Here is a 21,682-nt window from a genome sequence, read left to right on the forward strand (position 1 = left end):
GGGACCAGGCTCACAGTGGGGTGGCCGCAGAGGTGCGGGCGTGGCGAAGAGGAGCACCCAGGTGTCCTCAAGGCGGCCTCGCCAACGTGTGGCCTTGCCTTTCTGGGACCTTCAGACCACGGGACGCAGCTGGCTGGAGCCACTAAGGAGTCAGTTTCAGTTGCAGATGGGCACGCCCATCAAGGTGCCCCTGAGCAGGGAACATGAGCCACCTCAGCTGGCCAGGCTGCGAAGTCCCCCTCCAAATGCCCGCCGATGAGTAAGCAGCCAGCTGCTGTACCCCTCCCTGCCCCCACCCCTCTGGGTTAGGGCAGAGGTCGGCAGGTCAGCTCCAGCCCTCCCCCTTGACAGCTTGCACACATGTTCTTGGGCACTCATGCACGTGACCACTGACACAGGGCGACTCCGACAGAAGCGCATAGATCTGCCGGGGTCTCCACGCCCCCCTCCTCCTCTCTTCTCCAGTCTTCCGCTGTGATGTTGCGGGGGAGGAGAGGGGGGGCAACAGCAGGGCATCAACCACCCCACAGTCACCAGACACGGCACACATGGTGATCGCCCCGGGCAATCTTGGATGAAACATCTAAGCTTTCCAGAGGAGCCACCACACAGGCCCGCTTGATGAAGCCCTGGGTGAATTTCTGCAGGCAGGAAAGTGCATCCTGAGCTGGGGAACCAGCCGTCTCGGGTTGTTAAGAAGGGAAAATAAGACAAAGCACACATGAGCCTAGCTCTCTGAGGGGTGAAAATGCCATGGAAAAGAAGGGCCCGGAATGGCTTTGACCATGATTTCCAGACTCACAATCAATGAATGCGTGCACTTGGTTTGCTCTCCTTCTTCTTCTTCTTTTTTTTTTTTTTTTGTGAAGTAACAAAGCAAAACTTTATTACAGAAAGACAAAAAGACAAATCCAGATTTGGGCTACAGCATGGCCACGCAGGGTCCAACACTGCAGCATCTGGCCAAATTTTTCTTTCCCTTTTATACACTTAAAACCAGCAAGGCGAGCGGATAGAGCAAGGAATGGGAAAGGGTGTTTACACAAGATAACAGGGATGCGGGCAGTTCAGCACGTCCTGCTCAGCTTATCTTGGACCAGATGATTTTGCAAAACTTCTTGCTCACATTTACGAGTAGAGAGTTGTAAGGTCACAGTGACTTGCTTTTCCAAGATAACGTACCTCTCTTAGAATGGGGGTGGCACTTCAGCTTTTCAAAATGGAGTAACTTAAGACAAATTATTTTATTCTATTAAGCCGTAACATTCCCTCCTCTTCTAGTAACTAAATCAAATCCTTGATTCCCTAACTTCTTTATTTGCTAAAACCTGATAATTGGTTTTAAGAACCATCAACTTGATATCTTGTAGCGAGTTCTGATCAACTTGAGAAGGGCATTGAACGCACACGGGCCCACAGTGAGGGCAAGTACGAACAGAATAAGGGGCCCAGCAATGGCACTAAGTAAAGATGTGAGCCCGGGAGAGGCTGAAAACATCTGTTGATACCAGTTTTCTTGACTGGTTAGGGCCTTTTCTCTATCTTGCAGTTGTTTTTGGAGTTGACTTATATATTTTTTTAATTACACCAGAGTGATTTACATAAAAACAGCATGCTTCTCCTAATGCCATACACAAACCCCCTTGTTTAAGAAACAGCAAGTTTAGGCCTTTTCTATTTTGTAGCACCACTTCGGCTAGGGAGCTTAGGGAGGTTTCAAGAGCAGTTACTGGCTTTTCTAGAGCCTGGAGATCATGATTAACTTGCAGGCTGAGGGAAGTAAGTCAGCCCCTTCTTGTATTAGGGCTGTGCTCCCAATTGTGGTGGCTCCAGCAACCCTAGTGCTAGCAGAACTGGGACTAACACAGGCGCGCGTTGGAAACGTCCCATGAAGTGGTGAGAGTCAAGGTTAAGATGTTCACGCCCCCCTTCTCCTGAATGATAATACACCTGCGGAATGATGTGCGTTAAAATACAAAGGTTGTTAGTTAGTAAGGGAGCATACGCCCAAGGGGTATACATAGTCCTTGTCCCGAGATGTCTCCCAGCGTTAGTTTGGGTTCCTTCTTTCCAGCAACCTTTGCTGCAGTTGGGGTACTCAGGACAACAGGGTATGGTCCTTCCCAGCGAGGTTCTAGTTGACCTGGACTTAGTCTTTTTACTCACACTAGGTCGCCGGGGTTGAAGAGGGGCTTTCGGCTTTCCTTGTCGCAGGCTGGAGTGTGGTCGGAGGGCACGTTGTTTCTGATTCGCTGGCGCACTGCTTGCAAGGCCTTCAGGCTAGCCAGCCCTCCCTCTTTTCTCTTCTCTAATTCTGTGAACCAGGTTGACAGGTGCCAATCGGTTTGCTCTCCTTCTTACTAAGGTTACGAGATGCCGTCTATTTAGAAGGGTGGCGAGCCCCTTGGTCTCCCCTGGCCCGTGGTGGGGTTGTGTGCACGGTACCGGAGGCCCGGAGCCAGAGGAACTGACTGGCTTCCCATCTGGGCCTACACAGTACTGCTCTCCACTCGATCCAGACCCTCTTGAAAACCTGTAAACGTGAAATATTTCAGGCCACGAACACATGTAAGGAGTACCTGTTCAAGTGACGGTGTAGCTTCATCCCCTTCCCACCTCAGAGGGAACCCCGACCCTGAATTTAGAGTTTGACCTGCTGAAAACAGAACACAGCAAACAACAACAACAAAAACCACTCCCTGCTGACCCACAGTGACCCTAGTGGGAAGGGTGGAGCTGCCGCTGTAGGTCGTTTGAGACTGGAACTCTTTATAGGAGATAAAGCCTCGCCTTTCTCCCCAGGAGTCCCTGGCAGTTCTGAACTGCTGACCTTGCAGTTAGCGGCCCCATGTGTAACCAGCGATGACTCCGTGGCCGAGATACCGTGGCTAACCCACCAGCACCTTCCATGGGCCAGCAGCTGACATGAATGACTGGTGGGCAGGCTGCTTGAAAGGCTTGCACAATTACCTTCTCTCTAGCCAACTCATAACCCTGGTCAGCGTGGGGCACCTGGCAAGCCATCCTGTGATCTGTTCACCATGACACTGCAGGTCATGGTTAGTCGCCTAATCACCCAAACTTCCCCGGGGGTGTTTATCAAAACGATCACTGTCAATGCCTCTCAACTCGACAACTCCGCTTTGGGGTAGTGACCTCCCGAGCATTGGCTAGAGTAGCAGAAGATTGACAGTAACTCAGGCGACCAACCGTCATCGGGCCATTCGCTTCGCAGACCGTCGCGGATGCCCGTCAGGTGTGGGAAGGCAATTCCCGGCCCCGGGACCAAGCAGTGAACCAAGCAGGCTCACAGCCCAGCCCTCGGCGTGCTTACGCTCCAGTGGAAGGCTGTCAGCTACACAAGACAAAAATTGTGGAAAGGTGCTACTGAGGTGTAAAACAGCAGAACAAGAAGGACTGCAGGTCTCAGAGGAGAGGATCCAGGAAGGCCCTGCTGAGAAGGTGACATTCGAATGACGACAGGAGGGAGGTGAGGGGGCAGGCCGTTTGGATGTTTGTAGGTCGCCCATTCATCCCAAACAGAATGAATGGGTACAGAGCAAAAAAAAGAAACAATTATCTGGCCGCCCATGAATGCAAATAATGCGATCTGTCGACACAGGGCGTATTATTCGGACGCAGCAAGGCGCCAGAGGCCGAGGGGAGGAGCCAGCTCTGAGCCCGCATGTTCTGCCCGGCTCCATCTGAATGAAATACCCAGAAGTAGCAAATCCTGAGCGACAGGCTGTGCCAGGTGTGGGATAGATGCAGAGCCCTGGGCACAGGGGGCCTTGGGGTGAGAAAGAGCTCTAAAATTGATGGTAGGGACAGCACAGCTCTGTGAATAGTGCAAGAACCACATCGAATTACACAACGTTTAAAAAGCCAAAATCCTGATCCCAAAGCAGCAGAAAGTGCTGATGGAAGGGAGAAGAGCCCAAATGCTCCAAGTCAACAACAGGCGTGGAGTTCAGCATCCACGTGAGAGAGGGGGTCTGATCTGGGCTTGCCACCTGATCCGCAGAGTCTCAGCAGGGCGACTGTGGGTAAGCTGCTGGGTTGGAGACAGACTGTGGAGACATGTTCACTACAGAGCAGTAATAAGCACAGGTAAGCTCCTGCTTCCTTCGCTGACTGGGTAGTCTGACCTTCTGAGAGAACGGGCTGTGACCGCCCTCTCCCGCTGCCTTGTCTCCCGTTCCTCAGCCGAGAGGTGAGAGGTGGGCGTGGGTTGGAAGCTGAGATGATGCTGGCGTAAAAGCATCAAGTCAGAGACCTGGGGGGTGCCTCACCCGGCAGCACATCCTTCTCCAGGTCCGGCCCTCCTGACCACATGTCCAGGGTGGGCGAGATGGCATCTTAGCCTCCTCTCTCCCAAGGAGCATGCCGGCAGCTTTCCTTCCGACACAGGTTTTTTTCCCCTCTCCCTTTCATTTTTCACGCAGCCCGTGGAACCTCCCATATTCTTCTCTCACCCCACCATCCCAACGCATCTACCCTCTTCGGTCTTTCTTATTCGTGGTCCAGCTTTCCTGGGCACCTGAGCCGTGACTGAAGACACGGTGGCTTGGATCAGGCGCACCCTGGGACTCAGGGGGACACCTTTGGCCTCTCTCCCTTGGAAGAGGTCTCATGCAGCTGATTCGCCCGAGGCATTACTTGATTTGATGTCTTACCTGCTGCTCCCGTGGGCATTGATTGTGGATCTAAGTAACATGAAATCACAAACAGCTTTCGTCTGCTAATGCTGCTCGTTGGTCTCCGTGTGAGGAGCGTGGCTTTCCTCGGGTGGAGCTCTGATCCATAGTGAAGGCTGGCTGTTCGGATCCACTCGAAGGTCCCTGAGAGGTCGGAGCCTTGAAACCCCTGTGGAGCAGTTCTAGTTTGCACCCATGGGGGTCGCCATGAATCCGGATCAACTTGATGACCATGAAAATATAACCGCTTCCCTGTCTTCCTGTCTGCCCATCCTCCCATCCACCTGCCGTCTTCCACCCAGATGTCCCGGGCCTTCCAACATCACGGCCTCTCAGTGCCTTTGCCAGTCTGGTGGGGATGGGTGCAGCCTAGCCTGAGCTATGCAGGTGGTGTGGACCCTTCTAGGGTCTCCACAAGCAAATGTTCCCAGGCTACAGGCCACCCTGGTGCCAGGATCAAGGGTGTGCGTTCACGGTCAGAAAAGAGAGACTGGGTCTGTGCAGGTTCTAAAGTCGCAGGTGCAGAGCTTGGTGGTGAAACCTCCTGCCCGCCCCCCCCCCCACAGTTAGTGCGAGTGCTTTGCAGCCAGGGCATGAGGCAGTGTGGGGGTGGGGTGGGGCGGGGTGGCTCCAGAATCCCCTCCTCTGGGCCAGCAGCTGCTGGCGGCAATGACACAGCTCTGGAGTGGGCCAGCTCCTTGACCTCCCCAGCCGTTGGTGTCCTCAGCCACAGGGCGGGGTGCACCATGGCACCCCCTCCCCAGGCTGTCAGGAGAGCACGCACGTCGGACTGCGCCTGATGAGTGGAGCACGCCCGACAGGCATTGGCTATTTTTATACTAGTCCCTGCGAAGGTGACTCTGTTCTTGGGCAATGGGAGCCATCTGGTGTCTCGTGGCCCGTCTGGCTCTGCACCGCTGGAGCTGCCGCAGAGCTGGGACACAGGGGTGGGAGTGTCTGTCCCCTGCTGCTCACAGGGGCCCACTTGCTGTGTATTGACTCAAAGGGGATCTTTGTGCGTCAAATGCCCAGAACCAGGGCTTCCTGCCAGAATTTCCACTCCAGGTGCACTGAATCTCAAGCTGCATTTTTTCTTGAAACCGTTTTACTGATACACAACTCACAGATCATACAATTTGTTCTTTAAATCATATTAAGAAGACTTGTGCAATCATCGACACAATCAATTTCAGAACATTTTCTTCTCATGCTCGTCGGCTGGCTCCCCATTGCACACACACTCCCCCACATCGTCCCCTGCCATGGCCCTTGGTCCTTAACCATCCAGTTACTGTCTCCATGGCTTGCCCTGTCCTGGATTTCTTATGCAGAAAATCAGACAGAACACAAACAGGAAGCAAGCAAACAACGGAAACCCACCACGACTAGACAAAACAGAAAAACCTCAATGGAAAAAGCGAGCAGAAAATACTTAAAAAAACTGAAGCAACTTTAAAAAGGCCCCAAGGGACTATCAAATGATAAGATATTACCCTTCAACCTAACCACATCTGCCCAATCGACTTCACAGGGATCGCTGTCTGTCATCCAGCCAACACATTCCTCAACCGTAGCCAAAGGGGATGGATATTCACTGCAGGCTTAACCCACGCAGGGACCCTGCAAATGGACTGTGGGCTTCCGCGATACCATTCCCTCATTCGAATCTGCACTGTATTACGTACCATCCTTGGATCCCACAGGCCGGTGCGTGGTTGATGCCTCCCATGGATGTCTGCTTGTTGGAAGACAAGCCTGTAAGGCCCAAGATGCTATTCTTTCTGATACCGCACACCGTCTGGCTTCTTCACCGCACGTTGCTAAAGCCCCCATATCTCCTGTGATCTCTTCATGAGGGCGAATTTCGAGTAGGGTCCTGGCTTAAAAACCAAGTGATCTTAATTGTGAGCCCAATATCTATCCATATATATATATATATATATATATATATATATATATATATATATATATATATATATATATATTCACACACGTTTCTGGTTCACTTTAGTATTGTCATTCTATGATAGAGAACGTTAGAAATCACCCCCCCACCGCCGGGGCACACATCTACATTTGGACACAATCATGTGTGAAGCACCTGGGGGTCTTGTTTACGGCTCCCTGGTGGTGCTGTGGCTTAGGGGTTGGACTGCTAACCGAAAGGTCAGAGGTTTAAACCCACCAGCCGCTCCAAGGGAGAAAGAGAGGCTGTCGGCTCCCGTGCACATTGTTAGTCTCAGAAACCCCATGCCCAGGCACTCTAAGTCAGAATTGGGTTGGGTTGGGGATTACGTTACTCAGTAATTCTGGGGTGGGAAATGGACATTCTCTGCAGGGGCGGGGGTGGTGGTGGAGAACAGTTGACCCAGAATGAAAGGGTTTGAAACACCTCATTCCCTGGGTGAGGAAGTGACTCAGTCATCTCAGCCAGGAAGTAGTCGGAAGCTTCCATCGCTGCCTCAGAGCAGGCACCTCAGGGAGGGAAGGTTGTTTCCCATGTGCCCCCTGGTGGCCACATCCGATGTCTGCAGGGAAGCCGGCAAGTTATGGAAACATCACCCCAGGAACCCTGGAGAGGGTCCCTTTCACCTTGAGGAAAAACTGGCATTCTGCACCGGAGGTCCCTGACTCAGTTACCCCCCAGAGCAGTGTGGGGCATTTCCATCAAGAGTGCCCCTCCACCAGGCCCCCAGAGAACACTCACGCAGGACTCTGTCCTCAGAGGCCCAGCGAGCTCTGGCTCTCTCGGGCGCTTTCCTGTGGCCTGATACGGACAGACGGCTCCGTCAGTGTGCTTCAGGAGCGATTTAGGGTGAGGAGGGCGGGCCACTGGCTGGCACTCAGGGGGACTGCATGGCACTGCCCTCCCCACTGGTGCGCTTTCCATCTGAAATGTCCCATGTGAAAAAGACAGTAGCTATATCCCAGTGGACAGGAGGGGACAAAAGGACACCCCCCCTCACTGACATAGTGAGGGTCTCAACCCAGGTGGTTCTTTGAAAAGGCAAAGGTGGAGGGTGAACACCTGACATCGCCACCCAACTGCCGAATTGCATCATTACACAACTGTCAGACCATGGGGCCTCTCGACCCCACCGCCGGCTTGGCGGCTTGGCCTCGGCGTGAGTTACAGCCGCCTCTCACTTTGATTCGGAGAGGCTTCGGCGTGGGCGCCGATGTAGAATGCCGGACAACAAGTAGACATGTGAGCAGTCGTACAGTTTCCGTTCCTTTCAAGATGACCGGCTCGAAGACCACCCTGCCTGTCCCCTGAGACATTCCCCGGGCCACTGAGGCAACTCTGGCTTTTGGGGGTGTGCTGCCTTCCCAGGCTGACCACCTTCCTTGGTGATGTGAGCGGGGGCCCGGGAGCTGACGGAGACCCCGGGGTAAGATTTAGGAAGGGGTGAGAATGGGCCTGGGTCTTTGCGTAAAAATGTTCAGAACAACTGACGTGCGTAGATCAACACTGAGATGTCTGAGAAAACAATGAAGGGAGGGGGAGGAGAAGGGAAATAAAAACCCGCAAGGTTTAGAAGGCAGAACTGGAGAGTCCTGAGGATCTTCCCGCTCCAGGAAATTCCACCTGCGCCCGGAAAGGCAGGGCCGGTGTGCCAAGCTCCTCCTTGCCGGTCCCTCTGCTCGCCTGGGGCGCAAGCCAGCCATTGTCCCAGAGCTCGCTCCTCTTGCTCCCCACTCAAACTGGCCTCTACATGGCAGGTGCCCTTCTCAGAGAGGTGCACAGGAGGAAGTCAGGACACACTGTATTGAAAGGAAGACAGTGACAAGAAGCTGACAGCGAGAGGCGGGAGCCACCAGAAGAGGTGACGTGAGTTTTGGAAATGACTTGGCGTTCTCCAGAAAGCCAGCAGGAGGAAGGGCATCCCCTGCAGAGGGAACACCAAGGTGAAGGCAAAGGCTAGAGGTTCTAAACTTCACTTGGCCTCCTACTGCCCCTTCTCATAAAATCAGTTACTCAGCACTTCTGTTTTTTTTTTAAATCACTTTATTGGGGCCTTGTACAACTTCTTACCACGATCCATCTATCCATTATGTCAAGCACATTTGTACATTTGTTGCCATCATCATTCTTAAAACATTTGCTTTCTACTTGAGCCCTTGGTAACAGCTCCTCATTTTCCCCTCCCTCCCCACCCCCTCTCCCTCATGAACCCTTGATAATTTACTAATTATTATTATTTTGTTATGTCTTACACTGTCCGACATCTCCCTTCACCCACTTTTCTGTTGTCCATCCCCCAGGGAGGGGTTATGTGTAGATCCTTGTAATTGGTTCCCCCTTTCTACCCCACCTTCCCCTTCCCCTCCTGGTATCGCTACTCCCATTATTGGTCCTGAGGAGTTTATCTGTCCTGGATTCCGTGTGTTTCCAGCTCTGGTCTGTACCAGTGTACATGCTCTGGTCTAGCCGGATTTGTAAGGAAGAATTGGGATCATGATAGTGGAGGGAAGGAAGCATTAAAGAACTAGAGGAGAGTTGTATATTTCATTGGTGCTAGACTGCACCCTGACTGGCTCGTCTCCTCCCTGAGACCCTTCTGTAAGGGGATGTCCAGTTGCCTACAGATGGGCTTTGGGTCTCCACTCCACACTCCCCCTCATTCACAATGATAGGATTTTTGTTCTTTGATGCCTGATACCTGATCCCTTCGACACCTCGTGATCACAAGGCTGGTGTGCTTCTTCCATGTGGGCTTTGTTGTTTCGCAGCTAGATGGCTACTTCTGTATTAGCACCCATAATGCAACAGTAAGTAAAGATGTCTGCTTTTGCAATGCTCCCCCCACCCCCCTATTGTTCCAGGGCCTTCCAGGTGGAGTTATTGCCCTCTTTGGGGAACACTGGGCTCCAAACTCCCTGACATCCAGTTGATGCCGACTCCTAGCTGCCCTACAGGTCAAGGTAGAACTGCCCTGTGGGCTTCTGAGGCTGTGCCTTGTCCAGGCAGTACACAGCCTCATCTTTGTCCTGAGGAGCAGCCTGGTGGGTTCGAACTGCTGACCTTTTGGCTAGTATTCCACTGCTTTCACCCACTGCACCACCAGGGCAGCTACCACATTCAGGGACCTGGATTGCACTGTCCTTGTGGGGCCACTATTGTCAGAGTCCTTTTCCAAAGTGCCCCACTCCACTAACATAAACTCCACACTCCCCAAACAAAAGCTCCCCTTTATCCCGCTCCCTCTCTTGTTGACCCAACTTCCTGCCACTGAGTGGATCCCGACACACAGACACTCCAGGCCGGGGTAGAATGGCTTCATGGGATTTCAGAGCCTGTCAATCTTCATGGGGAAGAGACTGCCTCTCTTTCTCCCCAAGGCGGCTAGTGGGTTTCAACTGCTGACTTCGCAGTTAGGAGCCCACCACTGAGCCCACAGTACCACCTGGGCTCCGATGTATGACATTTTTTAGCAACTTTTTTTGTTTATGGTTTTTTATAAAGATATCATTTTTAAGGTATCATTTTATTGGGGGGCTCTTACAGCTCCTTTAACGTTCCGTTCATCAGTCGCATCAAGCATATTTATATTTATGTTGCCATCGTCATTTTCTTACCATTTACTTTCTGTTGGAGCCCTCGGTGTCAGCTCATTTCAGCAACTTTGATTTCTTCGCTTCCTGTGAGTGAGATCACCCAGCATTTGCCCTTAGCTGACCGGCTTGTTTCTCAAAGCACCGTGTTTTCCGAGCGCACCCCATTGCGGCACGCATCAGGAATTCACTTAACGCCCCTGCGTTAGGAAGCGGTGGACGTGCTCAAGGAGTTCTTCTTGCCTGGCTCCATCCGTGCTCATGGAAGCAGCAGTCAAGAAGTCCACCGACACACTGCACAAGGATGCTGCTTTGAAGACCCAGGTGCGCCTGACCCGCGGCCTTTTCAGTCACCTCCTGAGTGTGTGAAAGTTGGCGATGGAATGAGGAAGACCAAAGAAGATTTCTCCGTGTGAATTGTGGTGTTGGCAAAGAATGTGGAAAGTACCTGGACTGCCGGAGGAGCAGACACATCTGTCTTGGAAGAAATACAGCCGAAATGCTCCTTAGACATGCGGGTGGCGAGACTTCATCTCACACCTTTGGACGTGAAAAGCACTTCATGGGTGGCAAAGTGGTGGGGGCAGGGCAGTGAAAAAGAGGGAGACGATCGAGGAGGCCGCAACCCTGGGCTCAAACAGAGCAACCAGGTGAGGTGGGCAGTGTTTGGGTCTGCTGAGCCCACTCGACAGCACACCAAGACAAGGATGCCCCCCTTGACTCCTGGCCCTGCCAGCCTCCCCTGCACTGCTCCCTCCTCGTCCCCCCGACTCTGGCCACACGGCCTGCTGCCATTTGCCTCCACAAACCATCTTCCGTCCCCCTCAGGGCCACTGAACATGCTGTTCCCTCTGCCTGGAACATTCTTCCCCTTGAGGCCTTCGTCTTTCAGATGTCAGCTCAAGGCCCCCTTCCTCCAGGATGGGCCTACCTGGCCCCACCTCAGTCACTTCCCCTGGACTCCCTTGAACATCAAGGCCCACCCTTCACTGTCCTGGTCACATTCGGGAATTTAGCATCTGTTTGTAGGAACTAAAGTCTGTCTGTCCAACCAGAAGGTAAATTCTGTGAAAGCCAGTACGTCGCCTGCTCTTGCCGCCCCGGTCTCCCGCACCTGGCCGCTGGCCGCTGGCCGGTAGGTGTTGAGCGTTTGACGGCTGGGCAGGTTTATGACTGAGCCGCAGAGGCCGTCACTTGTTGCCGCTCTTGGGTGCAGAGCTGGGAGACGGGCAGGGTGGTGGCCTTGGCGTGGACTCTAAGGGACTCTCCACTCCCTAAAGGTCTGGGCTTGGGGCTTTCTTGGTGGCCCAAAGATGGCTTTATCTGTAGGAGGGGGTGAGAACCTTAGTATCTGCCAGACAAAGATTCTCCCAGCAGCCCCTCTGTTTTCTCCTCGGCATGGAGGCAGGTGAGGGCTGCCCTCCCCACCTCCAGGCTTCCCAGTACCTGCTCAGGGGCTAGAGTGCCCCCAGGTGCTGGTCTGGCTGGAGGCTGAGAGGGGCACCCCTTCCTGGATGCTAGGGCTGTCAGACACTAGACCTGGGTGGGCCCTAAAGTCAACACTCCATTTTACAGAGGAGCCACCGGCTCAGTGCACACAGCAAGGGGCGCCTGGGCTTAGGGCTACAGAGCTAGCGAGTGTGCCAGCTCACCCTGCCTCTCAGCTGTTGGGAGTGGGCTTGCTAAGGTGCCCCTCCGGCACAGAGGGTCAGTGCGGAAGCGCTCTGAAGAGCAGGGTGACACGCAGACCGAGGCAGGTGAAGGCGTGAGCAGGTTGCGAGCGCCCAGAGTCAGAAAGCCTGCGTTGGGTAGCCCCTCCGCCCCAGCTAAGGAGCTCTGTTCATTTCGAATCAGTCATTGCACGTCGGGTCCTCAGTTTACTCTTTGCCAGTGTGGACAGTAAGCCCTCTTCTCCCCAGCCCCGAACCCTGCTCCTCTGTGTAGGTCGCTACAATAGGTTGCTATGAGTTGAGCCAGCATCTAATCAACGGCAGTGAGTTCAGTTTAGTTTTTTCTTTTTTTTAACGTGTCAGACAGAAGCCCTAATGGTGCAGTGTTTAAGCAGTCGTCTGCTAAGTGAATCGCTGGTGGTCCAAGCCTGCCGGCTACTATGAGGAAGAAGGATGGGCTGCCCGCTCCCATCCCAATGGGCAGTCGTGGAAACCCCGTAGAAGGTCTCCGTGAGCTGGAAGCGACTCCTGACAGTCGGTTTGGTTTTGGGTGCACGTGCCAGACATTGCTTACAGCTCTATGTTTGATTCTCACAACCAGCCTGGGACAGTGGTTCCGTCTTTTAGATGAAAAACCTGAGGCTCACGAAACAGGCTCTGTCCGTGCCCACATTTTCACAGCCACTGTAATATGGGGTCAAAAGATGGGCCTGGGACAGTCCCTGATGCTGAGTGCTCTGTCGTAGCCTTGGCTCCTGCCTCAAGGATCAAACAGGAAAAGGGAAATAGGTGTGAACCGTGCCCTGGGAATTCTGCCAGGCCCAGGGAAGGAGGGACGCCGGGCAGAGGCTGCCCCTCCACAGCAGTGCTTGAGTTCTATGCCCAGAGTTCGGTGGAGCACCTCTGCGACCTGGGGCATGTGCGTGTGTTAGGGTGAACACTGGGTCCTTCTTCTTTCTGGTAAAGGAGACCTTGGGGGAGGGGGAGAAAGTGGGGCCTCTGGATCGCTGAAGGTCAAGGCAGGATCAAGAAAACCCTGGAGTGCTCAGTTTTCCCTTCGTGCTGTGCATAGGACACACCACACAACCTCAGGAGCATCATTCACACTCTAGTCTAAGACGTCGCCGATAACGTGAGAGACGGGGTATCGTGCGCGGGGCGATCCTAAAGTCGTCAAGAGTTACTTGTAGACCCTAAGTGGAGGACGCCTCTGGAGTTGTGCGCTATATAGCCTCCAGGCTGGCCCTGGCGATACTATGTTATAGTAATATTATAATATATTATAGTATAGTTTAGTGCTAGTCGAGGCGATTCTAGCTCCTAGCCACCTGGAAGGATGGAGTTGAGCTCCCCTCTGAATGTCTGAGACGGCCACTCTCTATGGGAGTCGAAAGCCTCAGCCTTCCCCGAGCAGCAGCTGGTGGTTTCAAACTGCTGACCTCGAGATTCGCGCGCCGCAGCACCGGGGCCCCTCAAGGCAATGACAGTGACGGTAGATCACTGGGAATCACATTGTGTCGTGCATTGAACGTCCCCCTCCATAGGTGTTCGAGTTGTACCCTCTGGGTGAAATCCAGTGGGGGAGGTGGGAAGAAATCTCTCCAGTGAGGGCCTCCAGAGCTGACACAGCAAGAGAGAGACAGAGAGAGAGCCTTGCCACAGAGCTGGGCCCAAAGGTGGCTCTCAGCCTCCCGAACTGTGAGAAAATAAACGTCTTTTTAAAGCCCCCCGCTCGTGGGGTTTCTCTGACCCCAGCACTGGAGAACCAAGACACTATGTCAACACTTAGCTTAAAACAACAACAGCGTTATTGACATGTGATTCACATGCCAGACAACCCAAGCATTTGAATATTCTGTTTAAAGAGTTGTATCATCATCATCACGATCAGGTTGAGAACATTTGTTAACTCACTGCTATTAGCTCCCCATCCCCTCCAGTCCCCTTGCCGTAACCGTAAGAGACTGTTACTCTAGTTACTGTCTCTATTGAGTTCCCTATTCTGGGCTTCGTATACAGAATCATACACCCTCCCACCCCGCCAACACATGCACACACACACACACACACACACACACACACACACCACCACCACCACCACCAACAAAACAGAAAAACCTCAATCCAAAAGAAAGCAGAAAATAATAAAAACTAGAACAAATTAAAAATGGGTCAAAAGGGAAAACAAATGACAAGATGTTAGCATTTAGCCTGACGATATCTTCATTGGGTCCCTTGCTGAGGTACTCTTCTCTGGACGCGGGGCTGTTCACATCCCCGGTCAGTGGTCCAAGGGAGTCCAGTGGACTCTGCAAATGGACTTTGGGCTCTCACTGTCATCCCTAGCCTTCTGCAGACCAAGTGCTCAGAATTTAACTCTACTATAATTTCCCTCCTCCGACCTTATGTTGTACGATTTACTATCTTTGGATCACACAGGCTGGTGGACAGCTTCTGTGTGGGCTTAGCTGACACCTCACTTATATGACCGCTTGCTTTAAGCCAAGCTTTTAAGACCCCGGATGCCATTCTTCCGGATAGCCGGGCCCGGTCTGCTTCCTTCACCACACTTTGCTGCAGCACCCATTCATGTCTTCAGTGACCCCTTCATGTGGGTAAGTGTCCAATGGGGATGCATCATAAGGACTCATTGTTCTTAGGTTAGGGCTGGCTGTTACGTAAGAGCGCAGAATCCTCTCGTGTATCTATGACCACGTAGCTTTCTGCAGGGCTGTTTCACGTAGGCCTCACACTAATCGTCTGGATTTGATGCTACTGTGACCCATGCTTGACCGGTGGGGGAACCGAGACTCAGGGTGGGCAGGAGACTCCCCCGGTCGGTCACGCAGCTGCAGCTTCTTGACCCCTATGCCGGGCTCTCCCGCGGGGTGTGGAAAGAGCAAGGAGACCCGCATCTCTGAACCTCTTCGACGGAACAAGCCACTTTGAGGGAGGGAGCCACTGGACGGGAGAGGTCAGGGCCATGGTTTCTGAGACCCTGTCCACGGGGATACCACAGTCACCAATTCCTACATCCTGCTGAGCGGGCAGCAGTCTGGGGTGCAACAGGTGGTCTCTCCTGGTCTGGACCGAGGACGAGTGATGGACATTGAAAGACGGATGGGAACAAGGAGCACAACCAACTTAATGGGCCGTGAAAGCATTGGTGTCCAAACCCTGAGATCAGAAGAACGAGATGGTGACCGGCTACCACTGCCAACTGCTCCGGAAGGGATCCCGTTAGAATTGGACGGTCCCGGATAGAGTGGAGGAAAAAACATGAAACAAAACTCAAAATGATGTAAAAAGACCAGGAGCACTGCTCAGATAGAGGTTCCTGGAACCTCCAGTTATGAGCGCACCGCCTCCCCCTCCCCGACCCGGGGTAAGCACAACCAACCATTTCAGATCAAAGGGGCGGCGATGACCCAACGACAGGTCCAGAGAGCTGGGATGGCTCAGGAAGCAGGGAGGAGAGGGGTCGGTACATCGAGGGGGCTGCCATGGCTGGATGGGAACACTGTCATTGCACAATGTGAACGTGAAGACCGGCTCTGTAGCCTCTCACACCCCCACGTGCCACATCACCAACCAACAAGACACCGCAGCCTCAGAGGCCCCGGGCCAGCATGGGGCAGACACGGCTGGCTATGAGCAACACTGGGCCTCCCACCGTAAAAACGCAAAAGGTAGAAAGAAAAACACACGGGCCCGCCCTCACCTCTGTGTCTCTTTCCTCCCCCGGCAGCTGGACAAGATGCTGGACCCTCAAGTGTGGCGGGAGGCAGCCACGCAGGTGTTCTTCGCCCTGGGGCTGGGCTTTGGTGGTGTCATCGCCTTCTCGAGCTACAACAAACAGGACAACAACTGCCACTTTGACGCGGCCCTGGTGTCCTTCATCAACTTCTTCACCTCGGTGCTGGCCACGCTCGTGGTGTTCGCCGTGCTGGGCTTCAAGGCCAACATCATGAATGAGAAGTGTGTGGTCGAGTAGGTGGCCTCTCCGCTCCTCTGTCCGTCTGTCCCAGGAGAGGGGGCCCCCACCCCAGGCGGAGGCTTGGGAGTTGACCCTGTCCTGGGCCCCAGGGCTGAGCTCAGGGACGACTCTACTGATGGCCCATGTGTGAGGTGGGGGAGGAGGGCGTGGGGAGGGGTGTGTCTTCAGAATCATGCCACCCCACCTCTGGGTTCTGACCTTGGCCTTCTCCACCTGGTACTCCAGAAACGCCGAGAAAATCCTGGGATACCTCAACAGCAACGTCCTGAGCCGCGACCTCATCCCACCCCACGTCAACTTCTCCCACCTGACCACCAAGGACTACGCGGAGATGTACAACGTCATCATGACCGTCAAGGAGGACCAGTTCTCCGCGCTGGGCCTCAACCCCTGTCTTCTGGAAGACGAGCTCAACAAGGTAGGGCCCGGGCCGGCAGGTGGGTGGGCTTGGGCTCAGACAGGCTTCAGCAAACTTACCAGGGGACGTTCCCGTGCTTAGGAACGCGTCTGGGTGCCCAGCCAGAAACAGAGGCAAGGCATCAGCTGACACCCCTGCCTTCAGGCAGCAGGGAGTCTCCCTAGCTGCATTGTTCTAGTCCCTGCGTGTGGCGCAGTCGGACAATGCTGCTGTGGGTGCAGTCTGCACACAAGAAGGGTTGGAACTCTGTCTGCCCTGGCAGCCCTAGTGGTGCTCTGGGTTCAGTGCTGGGCTGCCAACCCCTGGGGTGGCACTCGGTGCGAGAAAGAGGAGGCCAGCTGCTCCCGTGAAGATCTATGATCTTGGAGACCGCCCACAGACGGGGTCACTGTGAGTCGGAGCCAGCTCGATGGCGTGGCTTTGGGTTGGGTTGGGGCTTTCTGCTCTCGACCCCACGTGACCCTCACTCACAACTGCTCGCCGAGGTGCGTGTCGATGCTGGCCCCGTTTTACAGATGCGCTTGGCCATGCTCCCACAGCGAGCCGGTGGGGAGTCTGCTGCTCTGGCCCCCACGACTGTCCCCACTCTGACCCCCACTGCCACAGCGGCTCTCAGCACCCCCAGCCTGGGGCAGGGTGAGGGGGAGTTCTCTCTCCATCGTCACTCAGGCCCCTCTTAGTCCAACCTACGCAGCTTGAATCTTCCAAAATGACAGCTCAGGAAGAAAGAAACAGGAGACAGCGAGACCCCGGCCACTGCCAGCAGGTCCATTCCGACTGAGAGTGACTCTCAAGCACAGGGTAGGACCTCCCCCTGTGGGTTTACAGGAGTGGAAAGCCTGTAAACCCCTGTGGGTTTACAGGAGTGGAAAGCCTCATCTTTGTCCCAAGGAACAGCTAGTGGTTTTGAACTACTGACCTTGAGGTTAGCAGCCCAACCGTAACCACTAGGTCCCCCTGGGAACGTGGAAAGTCGCGCCCGTCTGACTGTCAGTGTGTTGCTGGGAAGGGTGCACCCAGAGTCCCTGAGCTCTTCCCAGGAGGTCAAGTGCACAGGGCCCAGCTGGGGTCCTCGCCTGGTGTCATCCCGACCCTCGTGGCGGTGACCTGGCCCCAAGTCAAACTGGGAGTATAGTTCTCCTCTGTTCTCAGGGTCGCTGTGAGTCGGTGTCCACTCCATGGCAGCAGCTGTGGGTGGGGCAGCTTTGTACAATGAGCTCTCCCTGGGCGGCACACAAGAGTCACACCCCACACCTCAGGGGGAAGGTGGTCCCTCACATCGCTGGCCCTGCACAGCAGATAAGTGGGACCCTGGGCAGACTCCCGGGAGCAAGGGCCCAGGCACTAACATTGCTGGCCCGCGCCTGCCTATCACCTGGGCTGCTCAGGCGGGCTTCAGCCCAGACCAGGCGAAGAACCGGTTTCCCCCAAGGAAGCACAGGCACCTCCTTTTTTGAAAGGATCCCAAGGATTCCACTGGGCAGCCCAGGCTGAGAGCCACCATGTCTGGGAAGGCAATCAGGAAGGCTTCCTGGAGGAGGAGAGTCTGGAGCTGGGCATGCTTCTTGTCGTGAGGATCTTCATCTGAGTCACCCGGGCCCTTGTTCACACTGTGGATGCCGCCTCCCACAGGAGAGAGACTCCGAATTGGTGGTTTACACTCCTGGGATTCTGACGGCCCCTGAACTTGGATACCCTCAGGCCCAGAAATGCAGCTGGGTCTTGGTGGGGGCAGGGGCCCCTGTGAGAGAGGGCTGAGTGAGGAAGCAGGGGGCTCCTGGGATGGAGTGGGCTGCCCTCCTGAGACCCGCGCCCACCCCTCAGTCCGTGCAGGGCACCGGCCTGGCCTTCATCGCCTTCACGGAGGCCATGACCCACTTCCCCGCCTCGCCGTTCTGGTCTGTCATGTTCTTCTTGATGCTCATCAACCTGGGGCTGGGCAGCATGATCGGGACCATGGCGGGCATCACCACGCCCATCATCGACACCTTCAAGGTGCCCAGGGAGATGTTCACAGGTAACTCTGCCGAGGCGCGCGGCCAGGGGCAGACAGGGTCATTGGAGGTCCCCAGCCCACCCAGCACGACCTGGCTTTGCTCCAGAGAAGGGTGCCTGTGGTGTGGCCTCACCTGGACTGGAGAAGGCCGTTTTCTTGGGTTCCTTTGCCCCTGTTCAGTCATGTTGGGAAGGGGTGCCCTCCCTCAGCCCTGTACCCTGCCCCAGCCCCGACTCTGCCCATGGTCTCCCTCCTCTCCTCGCCCCTGCATTCCCAGAAGGGAGTACTCCGCGATGTCAGAGGGGAAACTGTGGGCAAGGACGTGAGATTCCTCATTTAGATGAATCCTGGCAGTGTCAGGGCACTCCTGTTCAGCGCCGGGCACAGTGTGGGCCAGGGGGGCATGGGAGAGAGGACCTCTGACTCTGGAGCCTGGTGGACAGAGGGGCAGGTAGGGTGGGAGGGCCCCATCCCCGCCCACCCTGGCCTTGGCCCCCCGGCTCTCTGCAGTGGGCTGCTGCGTCTTCGCATTCTTCGTGGGGCTACTGTTCGTCCAGCGCTCCGGGAACTACTTTGTCACCATGTTCGATGACTACTCGGCCACCCTGCCGCTCACGGTCATCGTCATCCTGGAGAACGTCGCTGTGGCCTGGATCTACGGCACCAAGAAGTAAGGGGGTCCCAAGGGCAGGTGTGGCCCACCTCGGCTCTCTTCCTGGTGAAAGAGCCGGGAGATGGGAGAGTCAAAGCGTCAGGTCATCGAGGCGTGAGTTCCCCAGGCCACGGGGGCGATTTGGGCAGAGCACCCAGGTCTCCTGGGTGCAGGCTAAACGTGTGGGCCTCCTCCTGGACTCGTGTTCAGGACTCTGGCCCGTTTTTTCAGCACTCTGTGGGTACGAGAGAGCTGCGTTTCACGTGCTTGCGGGCTTCGGCAGTTTTAGGGCTCCCTAGGCAGGGCTGTGGGGCGAGGCCTGGGTGCAGTCCCATGCGTGAGGCTGGGTGAGGTAAAAGAGCTCCATGGTGAGAGAAGCTTAGGTCATGACCGGGCCCTGGGTAGGGCGATGCCCTCCGTCAGCTCCCAGCCTCAGTCCTCCATGACCTAGCAGTGCTATAGGGTTAAGTGTTCCACTGCTAACCACATGGTTGGCGGTTCAAACCCACCAGCCCCTCGGCAGGTGGAAGATGAGGCTGGCTGCTCCCCTAAAGATCTACAGCCTCAGAAATTCTATTAGGGTCGCTGTGGGTTGGAACTGACTCGGTGGCATGGGCGTGGCTTGATTTGGGGTGTGTCCACAGGAAGCCAGGACTCGCCCCCACCCCCAACCCCCACTCACTTAGCCGGGCGGCCCTTGCAGGCCAGGGCCACACTGACCCACACAGCTCTGACCTCTCCAGGCATGGGCCCCGCCCTAGAAGCAGGCCTCTTTCCCGGCTCCCTCAGAGGGCTGTCTGAGGGGACAAAGGGTGTTATGCAAGGGATTCACTGCCTGCACCTTTGCCAGCAAGCCCGGAGGTGCTCCCTGGTACAAGGGTTCGTGTGTGTGTGTGTGTATGTGTGTGTGTATATGTGTGTGTGTGTTTGTGTATGTGTGTGTGTTTGTGTGTGTATGTGTGTGTGTATGTGTGTGTGTTTGTGTGTGAGTGTGTGTTTGTGTGAGTGTGGGTGTGGGTGTGGGTGTGTGTGTGTTTGTGTGTGTATGTGAGTGTGTGTGTGTATGTGTGTGTTTGTGTGTGTATGTGTGTGTGAGTGTGTGTGTGTATGTGTGTGTGAAATTCCTCGACCTTTCCTTCAATGATCATCTTAAATGATCATTTACTATGTCTGTCATGAACTAGATAATAAAACCCCAAACCAAACTCCCTACCATGGAGTGGATGCCAGCTCCTAGCCCCCTATAGGACGGTATATAAGTGCCCCATGGATTTCCGAGACAGACTCTTTCTGAGAGAATAACGTTACACTCCCCGTCTGGCTCCCTCAGAGAGGCTGGTGGTTTTGAACTGCGGACCGCCACACCACCAGGGCTCCCCCCCATATGGCAGGAAGTAAAACAGATGCAGTTCTCATGAAAAATAGCAAACCTGGCTTAGAGTGTGTGTGATCCCATAAGTGCTTGAGTGACGGGCTCTCACAGTGGGTCCCCTAACAACGGCGAGTCCAAAGGGGCGCTGAGCAGAAGTGACATCTCAGCGCACCGCCAGCAAGTGCACTGTGATAGGAGAAGTCTGGTTTCACCTGCTAGCGACAGTGTTTGCTGCTCACCTTTATAATAGAGAGAGGTGCTAGGTTTCTGTTAGGGGTCAAATGCCAGCCTGCCACCTCCTGGAATTCATTCCACGGACCCGTGTTTTGAAATAAGCTTAACCAGATCCCGATCGTGTCCAAGTGTAGCTTCTGATTCAGTGTATCCAGGGTGGAAATGGAAATTCTCAGAACCGGAATGAACGGGTCGGAAGGCCTGGTTTTAAACACACACACACACACACACACACACACACACACACACACACACACCCCACCCTGGTCTGGTTTTAAAAACACACACACACACACCCCACCCCCTACCCCCCCACCCCCCAACCCATCGGAAGGCCTGGTTTTAAACACACACACCTTCAGCCTTTGGAGATCAGGGGTGCACTTCTCCCTCGTGCCCAGCAGGGGAGCCTGGCTGTAGATGACTTCATTGCGGAGCTGGGCAGTAGAAAGCGGTGGGGGAAGGGCTGTGTTCTCCTACACGGCCTGCCATGTGGTCAGAGTAGAAGTCCGCACCAAAGTTTTCCGTGTCGGATTTTTTTAGTAGATTGCCAGGCCTTTCTTTCAAGGTACTTCCCGGTGGACTTGAGCCTCAATCAGTCAAGCCCTTCGCTGTTTACACCACCTAGGGACTTCCACTGGGCGTATGGAAGCTCTCTTCAGTGATGTCACATTCCTGGGAGGGGGCTTGAGGGAGGGATGGCTCAGGGAAAACAGGGAGCGGAAGGCGGGGCCTGGGCGTAGAGGTTTCAGAGAGGAGGTGGCTGCCTTGGAGGGAGGCCCCGAGGTGGGTTTGCCTCCGCTGACGGCTGGGTCTCCGCTGTTCCTGGCAGGTTCATGCAGGAGCTGACGGAGATGCTGGGCTTCCGGCCCTACCGCTTCTATTTCTACATGTGGAAGTTTGTGTCGCCGCTGTGCATGGCCGTGCTCACCACGGCCAGCATCATCCAGCTAGGGGTCACTCCGCCTGGCTACAGCGCCTGGATCAAGGAGGAGGTGAGGGGTGAGCCCCCCTAAACCCTGGGGGCATTTTATCCTCCCAGGTCAGCTGCCACTGGCCATGGGGCTAAACCTTTGGAGGGTACCTACTG

General features: G+C 54.8%; 1 protein-coding gene across 2 annotated transcripts in view; it reads left to right on the forward strand.

Moving 5' to 3' along the window:
* SLC6A17 (solute carrier family 6 member 17) overlaps positions 1-21,682 on the forward strand; it is a 34,380-nt gene that overhangs the window by 11,633 nt on the left and 1,065 nt on the right. The window contains exons 6-10 of one of the 2 annotated variants that reach the window (XM_075540294.1): positions 15,672-15,913; positions 16,146-16,338; positions 18,163-18,355; positions 18,845-19,004; positions 21,425-21,587. In XM_075540294.1, the coding sequence (XP_075396409.1) occupies positions 15,672-15,913; positions 16,146-16,338; positions 18,163-18,355; positions 18,845-19,004; positions 21,425-21,587 (951 nt within the window). The remainder of the gene's footprint in view (positions 1-15,671; positions 15,914-16,145; positions 16,339-18,162; positions 18,356-18,844; positions 19,005-21,424; positions 21,588-21,682) is intronic. The other variant, XM_075540295.1, reaches the window with a different exon arrangement.

This window comes from Tenrec ecaudatus, chromosome 1 (genome assembly GCF_050624435.1).
Source record: "Tenrec ecaudatus isolate mTenEca1 chromosome 1, mTenEca1.hap1, whole genome shotgun sequence".
Lineage (NCBI taxonomy): Eukaryota > Metazoa > Chordata > Mammalia > Afrosoricida > Tenrecidae > Tenrec > Tenrec ecaudatus.